Genomic DNA, 21,257 nt, shown 5'->3' with positions numbered 1-21,257 from the left:
AGTTACGCGAACATGTTCACTAGTCTCATGATATAGTTTTGTGCCTTCTGTGTTGATTTTGTATTCGTCTTGGTTTCGATTTTAAGCGATGACTGGGTCGCTTAATGTCGTGAGGCGGTTGGTTCTTTATGTCTGTTTTTTTTTTTCTGTCGCGATCGACCGCAAGGAAAGTGACAGAAATCAAGTTAAACTCAACAAGAAATCGCCGCGTAGAACACAAAAGCAAGATACTTCCGTGCAGTTTAAAGGAACAGAGCAAAGCATTAAGGGGGGGGGGGGAGCGCAGCGCAGAGTAAAATTGGTTTGACAAGATATTCCGTTTCGTAAGTGAGTTGAAACATCTTCGAAACTTCCTTGGAAGTCTTCGGGAAACTTCGTTTCTCTTCCTAAAAGTTCGAAAAATGATCGGAAACGTTCGTATGGCCTTTGAATAACAATCGGAGAATCTTCGGAAATCTTCGGTCTAGAAACTGCTCAGAAAACAAAAAGTTGCAAGAACGGAAAAAAGTTGCCCCAAATATGAAAACCTGTCGAGTATTTTTGAGTCAGTCTTCCCCCCCCCCCCCCTCCCCCAACACACACACACGTTCCAGAACGCTCCGCCGCCTCTGTTATGTTCTGTGTTAACACGTGTTGGTTTTGTTGCGGTTTCGAGGTCATGAAACCGTGTCGATTGGAAACCGCGTGCTCAGATACATGTACTTCCGCGTTAGCAATGGCGGCGAAGGTAGCTTTTTGCGTTCTGTTTGTCTGTTTCTTTGCGTTTGGAAGCGCTAAAAACTGTGACTGTGGCGCATGGTCGGGCAAGACTTGTTGCTCAGATAACGTTTGCAGAGAAACATGTCATAACTGCACTCACGATTATCAATGCGGTACAGATGAATTTTGTTGTGATGGTGACTGCTTGTCAGAGTGTACTCACACTTTTTGGACTGAGGTTACTATTGCCGGCGTTTCGGTCGGCACAATCGTGTTTTTCGCGATTATTATTTTCATTGCCTACCGCCATCATTCGCCACGGACTCAGCCTCGTTACCAACTGTTCAAGAACACAGCACAAACTTCCACCACCCAGGAAATGCAGCAATATCCCCCGCCAGTGAATAATCACCAGCCGCCACGAGGTTGTAATCAGGCACCGTCGCCATGCCCCAGCTATCCGCAGCCATCAGCAACACATCTTCCCACTCAAACTCAAAGCCTGCAAAGCCAGCCACCTATGCCTCAGCCTGCTCGGCCTCCCGTCAGCCAGCCTCCCAAGTACTACAAAGTACAGCTTGTTGTGAAACAATGAACTTTGGAACAGTTAGAACAGTGAGCAATTAATCGAACTGTGCCATTGCTGAGTGAAGTTTATTTTATTTAGTTTTACACGCTATGAATCCTAATGTTTGCAAAGGAATTTCTATAGCTTCAATGAAACTTCGTACAGTTAAAAGCAAACGACATTAACTTTGAAAACTGTTCAGCCAAACAATATTTCAAAACTCATATCGCAATCCGTTTCAATCTTCGTCATTTTTAGCCATCCGTACCTTCTTTTGTATTTACTGTGTTATTGAAATGTTCCTTCACTGTTTCAAGAGGTTATTTTTATATTTTAATTAATGTAACAGTGAAATCCCGTTCACTCGAACCCTCGAATCCATAGCTAGCTTCCATTCGCTGTTCTTCGCGTTAATCTCGTTTTTGGCGCTCTCCAACTAACCGAACGCCTGAAAAACACTATCGATTTCGAAGTCATTTCCTTTGGATGTTTGACAAATCGGAATTCCACTGTAGCGAGAAAAGTACATAGAAAGAAGCTGACTTTACAAGTTTATAAACCAAAGCGAAAGTTAACACGGCATCATTTTGTTATGGTAGAATGATTTTCTATGGCTAAACTATTTGGGCCCGTCAGCCCTTAAACTGATAGAAATAAATACATCTATATGCGACAGTGTCACTTTACAAGTTTTTAAAAGGATTTAGGTCATCAGATTTTCCAAGCCATTCTGGCAATAGTTTTATGTGATTCTCTAGTAATGAGTCTAAAAAGGTGGATTTCCACTGTCGCGCATTTTAACCTTCGTCAGTCTCGCGCGCGTCTACTGAAAAAGTTAAATGTGTTTCAACTTTTTTCCACAGATGCAAGCCGTTCATTAATTTTCTCTAGTTTTTTTTAGGCACAAAAATACAGTTAAATAATTTTATTGCCACCGTCTAGAAAGTTTTTTTTGTTAAGGGTCTAGATTACATGGAAGCTCAGACAACGTAATTGTAGGGATTGCATCGTTTGGGATTGTTTAAGTTTTTGTAATTTTTTTGAAGGAGTGGTAAACCTCTAGTTCCTTGTGATATTTCTCGTGTGTGGTTCTTTTACTAGTCATTTTTACGCTTTCTGTTGTCAGCACTGATAGTTCAGTTATAGGTTAGGCGTAGGTCTGCTACTGGCGTATAAATCTGATCAACAGGTTTGTGTAATTTAATCGAGTTACAGCAGTTTCCAATTGAGTGTCGTAAAACCAAAAGCAAAGTAATTACTCTGGTCAATCACAAAGGACACAGACAACTCAGTGAACCAATCAAAACGCGAAGGAAATACATGTAGCCTTCACGAAGCACGGGAAAACGTGCGCGAGCGAGAGACGATTGGATTGGTTTTAGTTTTGATTGGCTGAGAAAGTGGCGCGAGATTTTTTAACCAATCACTAAGCGTAGACTACTGGTAGTCTGTATGTTCTTTTTAGGGTCCGATCGAGGACCGCGCGCGCACTAATCAGAGACGCGAGCCGCGAGCAAACTTGCGGATGAACGAGAAGGGGATTGGGGCGAGACAAGAAAAGACGGGGTGAGCGCGCGTCAAGAGCGCGCGCGCCCTCTTTTCCTGCCCTACTCCCTTCTCGCGTCCTGAACCTTCCCTAAGCCTTTTAGTTGCACTGCCTTACAAATTTCGAGAGAAAAACAGACTGCAAGCAGTCTACGTAGTAATGCAAAACCAAAACAAACACATATTATTTTCGACACTCAAGTAATCAAAAGCCCTCTGGGCTTAGTGTCTCGTGACTCTTTTCAGAGTTTAATTTATTTGAAAATAGACCGCTTTCCACGTCTATTTATTGCTTGTAAAGATATCGAAAATTAAAAAGCGTGCATCTAACATAAAGAAACATTTAGACTCCTCACCCCTAAAATTTGAACTAAAACTAAAGCTACTTTTGTCGCTCGATAAAAGTTGTGACATTCACAACACGATATACGAAACTCTTGATTCACTTGTCAATTCAGAAACCTTTGTCGTGAATGCTTGCGCTGAACTTCACGATTTCACAGTTAAAGATAAAAACAAAGGTTTATTCCAACTACAAAAGGTTCTCACGCGAAAGGCTCAAAATCCAACTAAAAATATATATGTCTGATTTTTTGAAAAAGGGGTCAACGTTATTTTCAGCGCTTGGTGCGAAATCCGTCGAAAACGTTTTTTTCTGGCCAGAAACTATCTCCAAAGTAGACGATATAAAAACTAAAAGAAATGTCATTTTTTTTTCTCGTCTCCTTTGACTTATTAACCCTTTCGCGCTGTTTATCATTTTTTTTTTCTGTTTCAAGGCCTTCTTTTAAGCCTACTTAAGCCCCAAAGCTACATGACAAAAGAGACCGAGGAGACTAGACTTTTCTTTGACCTGGTTTTCATAAATTCATGTATATGATAGCGTAGTACGTTACATACTCTAACAGAAAGCCTAGTTTTCAACCCAGAAGCTTTGAAAGTGATTGACAGTAACACGAGAGGCACAATTTAAGCTTTTCCGGTCATATTCGCCGTGATCTATGCCATTATATGTCGGCTTAGTGTCTCGTGTCACTTTTTAGAGTTTATTTAAAAAAGAGATCGCTTTTCATGTCTATTTATTGCTTGCAAAGATATCGAAAATTGAAAAGCGTGTATGTAACATCATGTAAAAAACAAAATTCAAAGTACACTTCAGCATCTGGCCGTTGAACAGTTATAGGACTCCAATACTTAGCTGTGGAAAAACGCTGTATTGCACTTTGGTTCACTAAGCATACATTCTACTGTATACTTATACTATGACTTCCATGTGCTTTCTTCACGCTATATGAGAAATCGCTTTGGGTGTTTATTCGTGAACGCTTAGCCTGTTGTGTGATAATGACATGCGAGTGGTGATGATTTTGTTAATTCTCATAACCTTTTCTCCTGATTTAGTATTGATATTGTAGGAGAAATTTGATTTTGGTCACTCTTGAGCAGGTCTTAATGTTTTTGTAACGCCAAAGCTACAACGCAGCGGCTGAAGAACGTGTAAATTACAGTCATTTCGGCCGGCCCGCCCTTAGACTCTGGCCTGCTTCCCGTACGAACGACGCAACGCTGCAGCGCTGCGTTAGTTCACTTTTTTGGTTGCACAGCGCTTAAGCGTCGTTAAAGCAATACTTGTGAGTCTCTCAAGCTGCCAACCCAGAATATCATGCACTGCAGAAGCGCTGTAAAATTGTACAAACTAAAAACAGCGGTAAAGGAGACGCTGCGTAAAACCTGCAATGAGTATCAGATGTAAACATTGTCTTCCGGCGATAAAACATTCATAAAGCAACGTTGCACAGCTATGCTTAAAAGCTACAGCAGCAACACATTGAAAGAAATCATTAAAACTGCTAAAAATATCATTTTAAACACTTATAATCAGTCTTGCGTACTTGGAGGTTGGAAGGTCACGCGTGCAGGTAAAACAGTGTTTATAAACAAAAGCAAACGGCCCATCGATTGAAATATAAGTTTATTAAGAATAAAATTAATACTCTGAGTCTACATCTCACGATATCGTTATTTTAGAGTGCTCTGTGGAACAAAACTAAAACATTTTCAGCTGCATGTAAACGGTGACCGGCGAGTTCGTGAACAAAACTATGTACTACAATATTGATACTCAAGAATGTACTTACGTTACAGCTTGATCTACCATTCTTGTCATTCTTTTTTTGCCAAATTTTCGAGTGTATGTTGCCATTTCAAATAAATACCTTCCCAATGGTATTTTGCCTGGACCATTTTGTACTTATATCCGCTCTCATAAGAGAAAATTTTCAATGTTTTCATGTGCAGAAATTACTGTATCTAACCATACGATACGTGATGGAATTGCCGGAATGAGATCTCAGAGATACTTGTATGTACTATAACTTGATTGGTGGGTTTTAACAACATGTTTTGTTTCAGTGTTTCATGCTCGTGTTACAATTTCAACCGTTGAAGCGGGAACGAAGCTCTGGAAGCAGGCGGATTGTAGAACTTTCTTATTTATATATGTCAGAAGCTTCTGTATATGCACAATCTGGGAAATTATTCTTTGATTTTCCCAGAAAACTGATTTTCACTACAGCCAATTCTACGTAAGCAGTGATTTTGTGCAACAAACCAGTATCGCTCAAAGAAGAAACATGTGTGATTGCAGTTTTGTCGGCTCGGATATTTCAGGATTTTCTCCAATCTGTTGTGAAAATGAAAGGGTTGCAAGACCGTTGGGTTAATATGAAAGGCAATTTCCCAAAGAAAAGAACAAGAAAACGAGGTGAGCCTGCATACTTACAAAAACAGAAACGAATTTGCCTGTTTATTTGGATATATGTTTTAAAGGTCAAATGCAACGAAATTGGGAATTTTTTCTTTTGTCCGCAAACCTGTCGTTTATGAAGGTACTAATGATAATAAACTCTCAGAAATGGTTTTTGTGCGAATTGTGGCGCTTAGGAGATGAAAATCCGACGATTTCCGAAGACTTCACGAAAACGAACCAAAAATGGCCGCGCGTGGAATGGAATCGAATAGAGGTATTTGTGACGTCAGGTGTGGCGAGCAAGTTTTCACGTGTTATGAGCGATCCTTGCAAATCCTTGGGTTTGTTCGATGGATTTCCAGAGTTTCTGGAACAGCCGTTAGTTGAAACCGATGAAGACTTTGATTCAAGCCTTCGAAAAGTCTAAATACAGCCTTATCAGTTCGAACTAACGGCATCTGGCAAAGAATAAATCGATTTCTCGAGTGATTAATTCCGACTCTGCGAGTGAACAAGATGGCGTCTAAATCAGGAAACATCGACATGCACCAACAACGAAGGAATATGGCCAGATATATTGGTGAGCCTAATAAATATAATGGAAACGGCTTTCAAAGAATTTGAAATAAATAAATAGTTAAATCTTAAGTTGAAGTATTGTCTTGCTTTTGTTCAAAAGGATTGCAATGTGGAATTATTTGTACACTGTTTGTAGCATTGCCCGAGCTGAGTGTGTTCTCTAAAATAACACAGCTTGAAGAATCAATAAAACCTTTAGAAGCTTTAAACTAATTTCCCTCAGCCAAGGGCCATTGGTGATTATTTTATCCTTTAACTAATTCATCTATGTAATCTGGCCCTTATATTTTTTAGTTGATTTTACTGATAATTCTCTGAAAAGGCAATTGTCTAAAGTAGATGGGGTGTTGGTCGAAGATAACAATTTCAACAGTAATTTATGGCAACTTGCATTTCTTAAGACCCAGGTTATAAGATATAACTTGTGTGCTGACACAGGACCTCAGATACTGGGGCATGTAGCATGCTTACACATCCTTGTATGTACAATCGTGAGATTTTGTCAATGCTGCATTATTATAAAATATGCTAGGAAGCAAGGATGGCGCAGTCAGGTGAGAGTCCTTGCCTCCCACCAATTGACCCAAGTTCAATTCCCTGATTTGGCATCATATGTGGGTTGAGTTTGTTGTTCGTTCTCGGCCTTGCTCCCAGGGTTCTTCTCTGGGTTCTCCAGTTTTTCCCCTCCACAAAAATCAACACTTCCAAATTCCATTTCGATTAGGAATACACTGCCCCACAAGCTTCTAGCTTTAATCCTCTCCATGTCTAAAAAAAAGTTTTATTTATTTTTATATAAACTTGTTCATGCAGGATGTCATTTAATGTCAGCTTCTTTGTTTTGTACATTTATTGGTACTTCTAATGGGTAATATGTTCTTTTGTTATGGTTGGATGGGGTCGGACATCAATGCATAGCCCCTTTGTCAACATCCATCTTTAAACATGAACAAACAACACAGATCCAAATCAAGCAATCACAGCCCACTAGCATGACCTTCTGATTTTGTGCGCTCATTTGCATGAAACCAACACCAGTAGCTATGCAAGGTCACTGAATGCATGTGTAAGAAGCTGATAACAGTTTCCAGTACCGGTACTTTCCAGCCTATTACTATGATAGGTCAGTACTAATTATTTGTCAGTTAATGCTGCAATTATTTTATCGAACAAATGTACCATCATTGCCGAAAAAGTTGTGGTCATTTTTAGTTTGTCACTGGTAACCATAGCAACAGTAAAATATGTCCAAAATTACCCTTAATTTTCACTTTAAGTGCTTATAGCTCAAAAACGAGCTAAATGATAATCAGCTAGATGACAATCAAACTAAGTGCCGTGATTTTCCAAGACCCCCTAAGGAGACATTTAGCCTCTGCATGCACTGCTTGTAATTTATCACTTAATCTCAGACCAAGCGATGAATACCAACAGTATGAATACAAACAGTAGGTGCTTCAAAAAACTATTTCCAAGTTTACAAAGAAATTGATAATCTTAATGATACCCAATTTCAGAATGGCTAAAAACAATACTTTTTTGTCTCGAGGAAAGGGGGGGGGGGGTACTCTTTAGTAGGGGTGTGCTGCTGGACCTCTGTAACCGTACCCTATCCCACACCATTTTCAGCTTATTTTGCAGTACCCTATCATAGTATGCTAGACTATACACTGAAAATCCCTACCCTACCCCAAACTATTGTTCACTATTTCATCTTAAACTCATCTGCTTGAAAAACACACAGCAGCACACGTGCATTTTCCTATCAAGCTCATACATGGGAGTATTAGGCTTGCTTACAAGTTGAGCACACAGAGTGCGAAGCTCGAGAGCTCCACACCGGGATCTAATACCACCAAACCGGAAACGAGAAGCGAACGACTTTTGGAAAGTCTATGGGAGTATGGGAGTACCCCCAGCAAGCGGGGAGAGGGTCTTGGGCACCAAAAATACCCATATAGATTTTGAAAGGGAGTATGCCTAAAGCTATTACTGAGGAATTTGTAAAAGGTCAACAGATTTGGGGCAGACAAAATTATGAAGAGTTAATTTCAGAAATAAATTGTCATGACACACCTACAATCTGGTTGTAGATTCTCCTGTAGTTCATGACAAAAGTGCTAGATAAAAAAAGTTAGCTGATCTGGTCGGGTTTATGCCTTAGATTTCTCATAAATAGCTTAAACTAAAACTAAATTACCATTCAGTTGCACATACCAATTTATTGGCCACAATGAAGCCTGATTTGCAGGTTATAATGAGTGCTATGCAATGCAACAGTCATTGTACTGGACTGAAATGGGGTTAATGCAGATCTGAACAACAAATGAATCAGGTAAATTGGCCTTTACAAGTGGACAAACTCATCATATACACGTAGTTTACATGAAAAATATAAACCTTTTCTTGGGCCCCAACAATGCTCAGTCGGGGGTATTTTCTTTGTTATATATATCATTAATTCATAATAATTTCAAATATAAACAAACATTGAAACGAGTGTTTCATTGTACACAATACTGTAAATTAAAAGCATTATTTTCCTTTAATGACTGCATGTGTGATTTAGCTTTTTAGACGATCGAAGCAATACAGGGAATATCATTTTTAAGTTAAAAGAAACATAAACATAAAAGATTTGTTTGTAACTTAGTAAATTCATGCAAAAGTTCCTTCCTGTAATAAAAAATATATTTTTAATACCAGCCTCGCGATTCGCAATATTTCACGCAAACAGTAAAGTTATATTTTTGGTAGAAGTTTATGAAGCGACTAGGGTCAGGTTAAGAAAGTAGTGTGTGAATCTAAGTTCAATATAATACAAGAAAGTACAACTTTGGGGTTCCCAGACAATGGGTTAAGTTTATTAGCGACTTTACCTTCGAATTCTGCATTTCGTCGCAAACGATTTCGCATTAGTCCTGGATTAACGGCTTTCTTTCCAAGTTGGTAATAAGAGGAGAGGCGCCAGGTCTCATTCGAAGTTTCTAGGGCTGAAACTCGAACCAAAGTGCAAGATTCTGCTGAAAGCTTTCTGAGAAAAACATGTCGGATGATACTGTATTTGCTGAGCAAAGCCAGCGTGCATTTGACATAAACATCCTCTCTTTTTCGTCGATTTTAACCATTCCTTGCATCGCTCCTCGTCTTTAAGAAGATATTTCGAATGGTCATCCGGCTTAATCGGGATTTTAAATGCCAAAAGCCGCAAAAGGCGCAGCAGACCTGGTAGAGACAACAGCACTTCGCTGCATCTTCGCGCGTCGAAGCTCGCCACATGTGACGTCACAAGATCCATTTCCGACAATTTTCCGAAGCTTTTCCGAACCGTTCCGTTTGTGAAGCGAAGATAAAGGGCTGTCTTCAACGTCGAATATCTCAGCGATGTTTTAACCAAATCGTTTAAAACTTTAGATTATGATTATTCACAGTATTTCCTTTCATTTAAAGTCAAAATGAATCTTAAATAAAATTTGATCAAATTTCGTTGCATTTGACCTTTAAAAATTCCGTAGCTCAGTAAAATTTTCTTGCTCAATTTTAATTATCTTCAACTCCACTGACTGCAATAATAAGCAAGTTAAATTTCAAAGTTTCGCCAAATCACATGGATGTTATAGTTTATACTTAACCTTGTATGTCTGATTTCATAATTAAAACTCATGAGCATATAAAAACTTAATTTGAACGTCAATCGCCGTAGGTTTCAGCTCATAATTTTGTTTGCGATGACTCTAGATCATAGACTGTGCGATTGATTGCTGGACTTCAAGATAATGAAAATAAAGTTTTGATTTGTTGATTTACTAAGATAGATTGTTGTGTACGTTTCTTTTAGTTAGAAAACTTTGTAGTCTTTCTAGCGCTAGCAAATTTTGCATAGTCATATTAGCGTGATGTATTTTGTATCTCACTGAGAGTATCAGGGAAGCGCTTCGGTCGTATTTGCAGCCTAAAGTAACGCTGCAAAGCGCTGCTTTACAGCTGCTTTATCGACCCCATGGCTTCGTGTGGGTTATGATCAGCAGCTCTCCTGCAGCTCTCGAGCAGCGCTCACCGTCGCTCCTGCAGCACTCACGCAGTCATTTTTGACATTTTTCGAAACTTCTGCAGCGCTACGAAAACAGCGTTCGCACAACCTACACGCAGCGCTGGTTGCAGCGCTCATGAGTGGCTAAAACAGCGCTGCATAAACGGCTTATGTTTCGTACGGGTTATTGGATGAAATCTACTGAATGAAATATTCTGCTAGGTTCTGCTTAATAGGAAACATTCGATCTTGCTTGACACGTGATTCCGCGCGAACGTACGCAATAAACTATGTAGTAGTGTTTAACTCGCACAAAATCGTTATCAAATCTCACTTTTAAAGAGAGACTTTAACTTCTACACAGAGCTACGCTGTACCATAACTGGTCATAACTTTAAAATGGTTGGGTATTCAATCGACTAACGATTCAAACGATTCAAACCTTTTGTTCAAACGATATGTGCTATGTGTGCAAGATTAACTTTGACATTCAATCCCGAACCGCCAACTAATTGCTTAGATTACAATCCCTCTTTAACCCCACGGCTAATTTAAAAAAAGTTGTCTACACAAAGATAAGAACAATGCTTACAGATCGAACAACTGATATTTACATCGTATACTAGTTACGTTGATATGAAAGCTATATCTGCTATATTCCACGACTGTAATCTCTATAAATACAGTTGTAACAGTAAATATCCTGTTGAAACCTGCACCATTTTCCTACGCGTTGTAAACAGAAATGATTTTCAACTACTTTCCAAAACTCTCAAGATAAAATAATAGATATCAAATGAAAGCACGCTATTCTTTAAATTGGCAAAGTAAAGCTGTTATTCTGATACATCTTACAATTGCACAAATCACAACTTTACAAGCGACCACAAGACAAGACACTCCAAAGAGATTTTAGAGCTTCATGTTAAAAACTGCTTTTCTCGCTCAATTTAAGTTGCGGTATACTAGCGTTATATGCACAACAACGACAACGAAAACTTTACAGGCAGGTCCATCTACTGACATCTTGTTGATTATTAGACACTTCTGCTTTTCAGATCCGTTCTAAAACTCATCAATATATTTTCTCTCTTTCGGTTAGTACATTGTATTATGCGTTTGTAATAACCTGGTGTATTTCATTCTTCTTTTACGCGTTTTCTGCTTGAGTTACAATTAATTTAATTGATTTTCAGTACAATCTTGTCGCAAAGGTTAGAATGTTATTTTAAGAACGTAAAACATGTCTGTATTTTTCTTGATAACTGCTGGCTGCAGCTCAAATATATCCAAAATTGAAAAGCGTACAGCTAATTTAAAGAAAAAAAATGCGTCACATCTAGAGCTTCATTCATCCACTGAAAAGGCTGTTGTTGTCGTCTACCTTATTGTTACTTATTTTCGCGGGCACTTAATTTCGCGAAAATGGAACAGGAATATTTCGCGAGTCTTAATTTTCGCGATTTGGCCAAAAATACGTAATTAGCATAAAAAATACAATAGAAATCGGTTGGAATTAATTTTCGCGGGTCTTTAATTTCGCGATTTTTTGAAAATCGCGAAAATCGCGAAAATTAAGTCCCGCGAAAATAAGTAACAATAAGGTAAAAAAGTTGTGTTCATTGTAGCGTGGAATTCACAGCAGGATATATGAACCTACATGTAGTGCCTCTTGACTCAGGTCAATCTTCGGGTCAAAAAAATACAAAACAATGTATGTTTTGCGCTTTAGATTGACATTTCTGCTCTTCAATCCTAAGAAAACCCCTCAAATATAATTTCCCTCTTTCGGTCATACATTGAGTTCTACCTTTACCTCAGAGCCGAGTGTAAACGAGGCTTTGCAAATCGAAAGTGTAAATGTTTCTCTCGATGAATCAGAACCGCCTGAAAAAAGAAAGGCAAGAAAGTACGACTCCAGACTGGCAGAGTTCTTTTTTTGAAATGTGGGAAAAAGTATGGAACAGCACAACGCAAGATTTGAACGATCGGCTGAAATGTTCCGTGACGCCCAGAGCGGCAAATGGAACAAACAAACGCCACAGTTGACATTTTTAAAGATTTGGCATCAAAATAATTGTCTTTATCGAATCGTTTATCTTCTGTTATTAAATTGTTGTTATTCATGCCACAAAGGTCACCCCTTTCAATACAAATGTTTTGCAAAAGTCACGTAGCAATCATAGTCTTTTTTAGGATGCTCGTTCTTTGTTCAACCTTTTTCAACACAATTCTCCAACGAACTTTCAACATGCCAAATGCTCGTTCCACTACAGATCGTAGCGCACCGAACTTTAGGTTTTAAACTTTCTCTGCTCTTGAGTCAGGCGTCCTCTGTCCGGGTAGGGTTTCACGAGCCAGTTCGTTCTAAAGCGGATAGGCACTGTTGCCAGCTAAAAGGGGCCTTATTTCTGTTCCATTTTTATTGCCTGTTGGACCACTTAAAATTTGCTCGTTTGCTGCAAGTTCAGAAAAAACGTCATCTCTTTTTAGCGTGCCTGTATTTTTACATAATAAGCCCTTTACAATAAATACTCCTAACCTACTGTTTGATAAACCAGCGCGTTAGTTGCGACCTTTGTAAAGAAACATTATCTGTTCTTTGATATGAAATTCCGGCGGCCTCAGATCACAAAACAAATGGCGGGAAAATTCCGCGGCCTCACAAAGCAAATGTTGACATGGCGGGAAAAATATTGACATGGCGGGAAAATTCGGCGGCCTCAGAAAGCAAACACGCATGGAATGCACCTTTCCCCCCTGTAGAATTATCTCGTGTCGTCATGACAACGTCATGACGTCACGAGACAAAAACCGCCTCAAGCTGTGGAGCTTAGCTTTCAAGAGGAGTTCAGAGATCTGAGTCTGAGACTTAGCGTAAGTAATCAGTTGACAAGACGTTATCTACTGAGACATAGGAAGTGATTTAAAGGGACTGTGTCACGGCTGAATTTAGTCTATTTTATTAAATTTTGCCAAATACTTGCTATTAAACTTCATGTCTGCAAATAAATTACTTCCATGGATCTGTAAAATGACAAAATCATAGTTTCATTTCGACCAAAAATTTCTCCAGGGCATTGGAATTTAAAGTTGCAAACAACCGAGATTAACTTTTAAAACTGTTCAGCCTAAAAGTATTTCAAAAACCATATCGCAATTTATTTCAGTGTTCTTCAATTGTTGTCCATCCGTACCTTCTTTTATATTTGCTGTGTTATTAAAATGTTCCTTCGCTGTTCTATATGGTTATTTTTATATTTCACCCCATTTGGTTGCCATTTTCCCATGCCTAAATTTGGTTAAAATCCGTGACACAGCTACTGTAACTATGGTTATTTTTAAAACAAGTTTTATGCAACGAGATCGAGAGTGACTAGTGTTGTTCTCCGCGTTTTCAATAATCCTTGAGAGTATATTCAGCTTTCGCTACTTATAATAATTTTGCTTAAAAGCGAAACGTAATAGAAATGAATCAGCATTGATTAGAACAACAAATTGGCACGAGGCCGATCCACATCTTACGTGAACGTTATGGACTTTTTTGCGTATTCCTACTTAGCAATGGCGGTAAATAAATAAATAAATAAATAAAATTTCTTTATTGCGCTTATTAAAATACATAACAAACGTTACATGTAAAAATCGCTTAAATTATATTAAATTATTAAATAGCCAGATTATACTTAAACCTTAATCTATTAAAAAAAACTATTTTTAAAACGTTCTGTATTAATCCTTGGTAATTGACTCGCTTGTGATCTTAGCCTCTTGGATGATTGTTTGACTTCCGGCAAAAGGGCATACAATGGATGGTCAACACTGCTCTTGATCTTGGTAAAGGGAGGGCGGTTTTTCCATTTAGAGGTTTATTTTGTTACCCAGATATATTAAGTTTTACTCGGCTTTGAGACGCACTCTCTAAGCAAATTTGGCAATTTCTAACTGAATTTACTATAATATTCACCAATCACACCTAGGCCTCAGATTTTGCGTTCGGCTGTACGTTACAGCCTGCAGCTGTACAGTTCATCTCCTACTTCTTTCGTGCTCTCGTCACTTCCTTGCGTGCTTTATAACAGAACAAATCACGGTCAAGGCTTTTCAATTTGTTAATTAAAAAAAGTTGTGTCACTGACAGACTGAAAAATAGTCTCTTTTCAGCGGCGGATCTGTGTTTGTACACCGAAAAGATTTTAAACAGGGGGAGGCATTTATAGAAATGTCTTTTACCAAAAAAATAAGGAGGGGGACAGGGGCCCCCTGGCTCCTCCCATAGATCCGCCACTGCTTTTTCCTTTCGCTCGCTTGTCTCTCGAATTGACAATTGCGTGACGTGCTAATGTGTGACGCACGATATGGAAAATAGCGTGATGGTCAACCTCGTTCCCAGGACTTTTCCCTTGGTAACTTGAAAAGCCCTGGGAACGAGGTTGCGTGATGGTCTGGCACGAGTTTGGACAAAAGCCAACCGCACCCTTCGAGGAAAAAGATATCGTGTATCACGAGTTGAGCAATGGCGCTGAAGGAAGTTATTTGCGTTTTCTTCGTCTGTTTCTTTGCCTTGGGAAGTGCTACATACTGTACTTGGGATAGTGACTGTGACACAATATCGGGCGAGTCCTGTTGCTCAGATAGCATTTGCAGAGAAGCCTGTATCTACTGCTCTTCCGATAACCAATGTGGCACAGACGAAGTCTGCTGTGATGGAGACTGTGAGACATACTGCTCTTCTTACACTGTATGGACTGGAGGAGTTGTTGCAGGCACTGTAATCGGCACGATTGTGTTTTTCGCGATCATCATTTCCATTGTGTCTTGTTGTTGTTGTGCTTGCTGTCCCTACTACCGCTACCGCTCGCCCGGGACGGTGATTGTGACCGGCCAACCTGGATACCAACCGTTCGTGTCCACAACTTCCACGACCCAGCACATGCAGTACCCTCCTCCAGGGAATTACAACCAGCCGCCTCCAGGCTACACTCAGGGTCCTCCAGGATACCCCGGCTATCCGCAGCCCTCAGCACAGTATCCCCCTCCTCAAGGACAAGGCATGCATCAGCCTCCAGCCACCGTTGGAATGCCTGCCAAGTAGAAGCTTGTTTTGTAAGAATGAACCCTTGAAATAGTTAGAACAGTGTTTAGACGAACGATGTGAAACTCGTGAACTGATCAAGTTTATGTTTTGTAGCGCCAGCTCAGTTGAGTTAAAGCGACTTTTTATAGAACTAAGTATATGCAGTGGAATTCCGATTTATCAAACCTTAGCGGATTTTCAGAACCTTTAGACAACTCGAACCAAAATTCGTTTCCATTAGATTTGCTTCGGTTAGCTGAACACTGATATTCTCTCCCCGCCCGGATTTCTTGACTGAACAAGTTTTGTTTCCCTTAAGAAATCGGGATTTCACTGTAGTAAAAAAGAAAAGTGCATAGAAAGAAGCAGGCTTTTACAGTTTATTTACAGTTTATACATTAGAGCCGTCTGAGCGAGTTTGGGCCCGTTAGCCCTTGAACTGCTAGGAATGTAGACACTATAAAATAGATATGATATTTCATTATGTTCATATGTAATTTCATATTAATCTCCTGTGTCAAACGTGTTATGATTATGTTCGTAAAATCGTCACCTCAATGTAAAGCTACCGGGTACGTGACTGATTGTGCAATGTTTATCTGAAAAAATAAAATGCTAGGTTGCGTGACTACAAGACGAGATCGAATCTGTCGTGTGTGCCGAGAAGCACGCAATGATTATTTGACACGCGAACGAATGCGCGGCCGCGCGGGATAATGTTTACCGCATTCGTTTCCAGGCTTCTCGGTTGTTGTATTTCCGGGCGGAAGTGTGAAGAAGAGGGTCCGTGGGAGCAATTGTGATGTGAAACAAATAGCAAAGGAGAACTTCATGTGCTAAAATAAGCAGCCGAAAAATGCAGGTAATAACCCCCCCCCCCCCCCCCACCCCTCCCCGCTTATAAACCCTCCCGGTAAGAGAACAGATCAATCTGCTAACAAGAAAAATATTGCGGTTATAAGGGCCTGACTAACTTGCCAAGTTCAACAGACCAGAGCATTGTATTTAAATAGAATGGGGTTATGGGGACGTGCGGCTCGATAGCGTATGGTTTTCAGGCTTTTTGTCTTGAACGGGGTATCTTTACATGGGCCAATGTCAAACAGGATAGGCTTGTATGCCTGCAGCACTGGAAAAGTTGAAAATTTACATGCACATGTAAATTACGATTTACAAAATGTAAATCTTATTTACATTCTTTGTAAATTAAAATTTACATGTTGGAGTTTTGTAAAACAAAATTTACATGAAATTAACAGTCTTCAACGGATCATGTAAATGTATTGTAAAAAGTGATTTACATGGTCCTTTATTACAACGCTAATTGTAAGAACATGTAAAAAACATGTCAAATGTATTAACCACTTTTACAGTTTCTTTCTTTGTAAAAAACATGTAAATTTCTTTACTAAATCATGTAAAGAACATGGAAAATTGACAAAGGGGCGCCGTTCGGAAACATGTAAAAACCATGGAAATTGACAAAGGGGGCCTGTTTGGAAACATGTAAAAACCATGGGAATTGACAAAGGGGGCCTGGTTGGAAACATGTAAAAACCATGGAAATTGATAAAGGGGGCCTGTTTGGAAACATGTAAAAACCATGGAAATTAACAAAGGGGGCCTGTTTGGAAACATGTAAAAAAACATGGAAATTGACAAAGGGGGCCTGTTTGGAAACATGTAAATACCCTGGAAATCGACAAAGGGGGCCTGTTTGGAAACATGTAAAAAACATGGAAATTGACAAAGGGGGCGTGTTTGGAAACATGTAAATACCCTGGAAATTGACAAAGGGGGCTGTTTGAAAACATGTGAACATGAGCTTTTAATTCATGATGTAACCCACCAAATAACTTTCGCGTGCATTCATTAGTTAGACAGAACGCATCACGTGGTACGAAATTAAACGACGAAGAAGAAATCGGAGGGATTTAAGAAAGTATAAAAAAAATATTTCCCCTTCCGGCTTGCTGGAGGATAATACTCCTTGCCTGAAAGATTATCCTCAAAATTTCACAGTTGCCTTTGAAGCTTAGTCAACTGTTCATTTTTTCAGCCAAGGGCATTATCCTCCAATATGCAATCGCCTGAATGGGTTTTTATTATTTACTAATTATCTAGATGAACGAAGCGCAAGACGAAATTAAGCGACTGATATCAGTTTTAACATAACTCATTACAAAAGCTCTTAGTTACAAATCTTTTACTAATATCAAAAAGTAAACAGATTATAAATAAAAACCTTTTGATGCAGAAAACGAAGGCGACTATGACTTCGTCTAACAATATTTTAAACAATCTGGAGCAGTGGGGGGAAAACGCTAGCGTCCAACAGTTTGGCTTATATATTTTTCGAGGCATGCGTTTTGGTTTTCTTTATATTATAGACAAGGAAATTTTGCACGCGAACGGCGGTAAAATTGGTCGTTTGCCGTGTTTGACCTGGTCGAGAGGTAAGGCCGAGAAGCACTGGCGCGAACGAAAATTAATCCCGGCGTCCTCTCTGGTACTTTTTGGCGCTCGGTTCAACGGTTCGAAGATCGATCATTGAGAGGCCTTTTCTCTCGCTAAAAAGGGCAATTTTCCTCTCTTTAAGACCTTATTACTTCCAAATTAGCTGCATGGAGCCTTCTTTCACCGGATCTCCAATCAATACGCCTGTTTTAGCCAAGTTTCTTTCCAAGGTAAGCTTATATATGACCGTTCAAATCATGTTTGATTTCCTCTATGTAGCTTCTAGGTGAGATTGGAGTTCAAAATGTAGCATTTCGTGTTTGTTCTTGCACTTCATACGTATAATTCAGCACTTCTTAAACATGAAGTTATTGTTAGAATAAATTGAATAATTGCGTGTGCATGTAGAGATGTCAACACAGGACTGTTCAACATGTTTTATTTAAAATATAAGCTTATATAATTTAAGAGTGCAAGGCTTATTTATTCATGTTATTGTATGTATAGTAATTATTATTTTGCCGATTTGCAACCGTTTAAACTCAGTGAGGCTTTCAACTGGCAGATTATAAAGCAAACTAAAACAGCTTTAAAATTATCACCCAAAGTATTTAGCAGTATTTATCAATCTTATCTATATAGTACTCCTGGCATATCAAACTCATTCGATTGGTTTTGTTAGTCGAAAAAAATCGAACGTCTATTTTGCTGTGAGTTCGATTATTCCCAGGGTAACCAATCGAATGTTCGGTAATCGAACTCAATCGAACACCAATTGTTCGATTGGGTTCGGTAATCGTACATAATCAAACTCACAGTAAAATTTGGTCAATCGAATTCAATCGAAAGTTTGATTACCGAACTCCTGTTTGTTTATACTGCGTATATATTGATTTATACTGCGTACATATCGATTGATTTCAAGAGCCACAGCTGGGGCAGTCGAACAATCTACTCGTCCGAAACTGAAGTCAATTTTGCATGCAAGTTTTTTGTTATTACGATGATTTTGGTCTTAAGAAAAAAAATATTTTACTTGTTCACTTATTATTGTTGTCATCCATGTTGATAGTAAGCACTTCCTCTAATGTAATTGTTATGCTGGAAATTGCTCTTCTCCTGTCAACGTCGCTTTTGGCCGCCCTCGAGGGCTAAGACAGACTGATGGCGGCAGCGTTTTGGCTCCCTATAATGATTCTTCACATATTGAACACACTGATTGCCTGTGTTGTAGTGAATGAAATGGTGCAACTTCTGTTTGAGTGTAACGGTAAAATCTGCAGGGCAGAAACCATATCCTTCCTTCTAATATAGAAATGTAAACAATAGTGCATTTCAGTTATTTTACCGTCCTTCTGTTCTCTTCTACCAAATATATTTTACTAAACATTGACATTCAGTTCGATATTTGGACGTTTTTATATTTATTCCATTCAATAAAAGTTGATTTTGATTAGTCCTGCGTGATTTACTTATCAAGAGAAAGATTCAGAACTAGATCAAACCCGATTGAGTTTGACTGTGTTTGATTATGTTCGATTGGTTCGAAAATCGGACTTACAGCAAAATAGATGTTTGATTTTGTTCGATTACCAAACCCAATCGAACGATTGGTGTTCGATTGGGTTCGATTGATTTTTGGTTCAATTTTGTTGGATTGGATACCCCGGGGAACCAATCATACACAACCGAACACAACCAAACTCAATGTGATTCGACTTTGTTCGGAATCCATCTCTTGATAAGTAAAAACATGCAGGACTAATTAAACCGAGTGTCAATGTTTGTTTATACATATTTTGTGTAAGAGAACGAAACAACAGTTAAATACTGATATATGCACTTTTGTTTACTTTTTTATAGTGGTGGGAAGGAAATGGTTTCTGCCTTGTAGTCACCATAAGACTCAAACAGAACATTTTTTTCTACTTAAACAGAACTTGCACCATTTCATTCACCGCAACATAGGCAGTAGTAAAAACAAAATAATAAATAAAAAAACAACAACAACAACAAAACATAGGCAGTAGTGCACCATACAAAATGTCTGCATAATATACAAACAAGCAAGAGTTTGTAATCAAACATTCCATTTTGTTGGATGGACCAAATTTTAATTTTAGTACGGTTATGTGCAATTACCGTACCCAATCAACCATTGGTGTTCGATGGGGTTTGAATATGGAATGTTCAATTGGTTACGTCAGGAGTACTGAAGTGACTTTTTAATTGAGTCAGCAAAATTAATGACATTGAATTGTTTGGATGTGTTATTATTTTCAGATGAAAGGGTTGATAGCAAGAGTGGCATGTAAGTACAAGCCTCAATTTATGTCTCAATGACTAGCAGCTAATCAAAGTTTTAAATCCAATGTAGACTTAATGACCTGCAGTCAAAGGCTTTTTTCTGTAAGTCGAATAGCACTGCAGTAAGCCCAAATAGGACTGAGGTTAGCCGAAATAACAACCTGGTTAACCTCAATACAGTGGAACCCCGATATAACGATCTTCGATATTCCCGATATACAGTTGTAACGATGAATATGTTATGTCCCGGCAAAAATAAAATGTATAGGACAGCACCCTGATATAACGATTCCTTGATATAACGATATAATTTTACTGCCCCCTTGGCATATCGTTATATCGGGGTTACACTGTACATGTAGCACTATTGTTAGCCTTAATAGCATTGCACTTACAATGTAGCCTAAATAGCACTCCAGTTGGCCTTAACAGCACTTTGTGTGGCCCTAAATTTTAAAACTCTGGTTAGCATGTTTATGGTTAGCCTTAAAATAATTAATAGTGGTAATGGTAACATAAAGTGTACTTTAAAAATTCTGACATTTGGCAGCTGGCCACTGTGGTACAGTGGTCATGAGTATAGCTTACCATGCAATCTACTTTATAGGAAATTTGCTACATGTACATTTACAGCTGGTCTAGTACAAATTCCTACATGTCCAAATGTGCATTGTAGAGTGCTTAAAAAATACATGTTCAATTGTACATGTGCATATTTGTTTGAATTTTGTGATACCATAAGGTCTTTTATTCTTGTGTAAAGTTTATATTTGAGTGCAACCAGTGGACTGCAAAACTCTACTTCTTGCGTCCTTGATAACAACTGGATGGCAATGTACATGGAGCAACGTCTGCATGTAAAAAATTACTTTCAGTCAGCTGTTCTCAAGGTCAGCCCTCCCAGTTATCTTGAAGTCCCTAATGTGCAGGTTCAGAAGTGGTGATGTTGTGGTTTCAACTCTTTGTTGGCTTTAATTTTTCAAACCAGTTTTGATTTTTATTTTCTTTTGTTTCAGATAATATTAAGAAATGAGACAGTGGAAAGTAAAAATTGGTTTGAAATTTTTTTAACCACAACATTGATCTAACCAGAATGTCATTCCTAATGATTCTTTATAATTTGTTGTTAGGTTAAAGAAGGCTCTACCACTTTCACTGATGAAGTCTTGTACATACAAATACTAAAAAGGTGGCAATAACCAGAGGTGGTTAAGGTGTAAATCGTTTCACCTCGGGGTCAGTATCA

The 21,257-nt window shown here is 38.7% G+C and overlaps 1 protein-coding gene and 1 long non-coding RNA gene across 2 annotated transcripts; both read left to right on the top strand.

Annotated features, from left to right (window-relative positions):
* The first annotated feature begins 704 nt into the window (after positions 1-704).
* LOC144637589 (uncharacterized) lies at positions 705-15,886 on the top strand. Its single transcript, XM_078496653.1, has 2 exons — positions 705-1,291; positions 14,684-15,886. Exons 1-2 carry the CDS (start codon positions 716-718, stop codon positions 15,263-15,265), a joined length of 1,158 nt encoding a protein of 385 aa, XP_078352779.1. The 5' UTR covers positions 705-715; the 3' UTR covers positions 15,266-15,886.
* Positions 15,887-17,024: 1,138 nt separating this feature from the next.
* LOC144638778 (uncharacterized) lies at positions 17,025-21,257 on the top strand. The gene is made up of 3 exons (XR_013568005.1): positions 17,025-17,934; positions 19,988-20,015; positions 21,142-21,257. It is a non-coding gene; the product is annotated as an uncharacterized LOC144638778 (long non-coding RNA).

This window comes from Oculina patagonica, chromosome 14 (assembly GCF_052425735.1).
Source record: "Oculina patagonica isolate OP01 chromosome 14, crgOcupat, whole genome shotgun sequence".
Lineage (NCBI taxonomy): Eukaryota > Metazoa > Cnidaria > Anthozoa > Scleractinia > Oculinidae > Oculina > Oculina patagonica.
The sequence above is the reverse complement of the archived record's forward strand: the minus strand, read 5'-3'. Positions and strand labels throughout refer to the sequence as shown.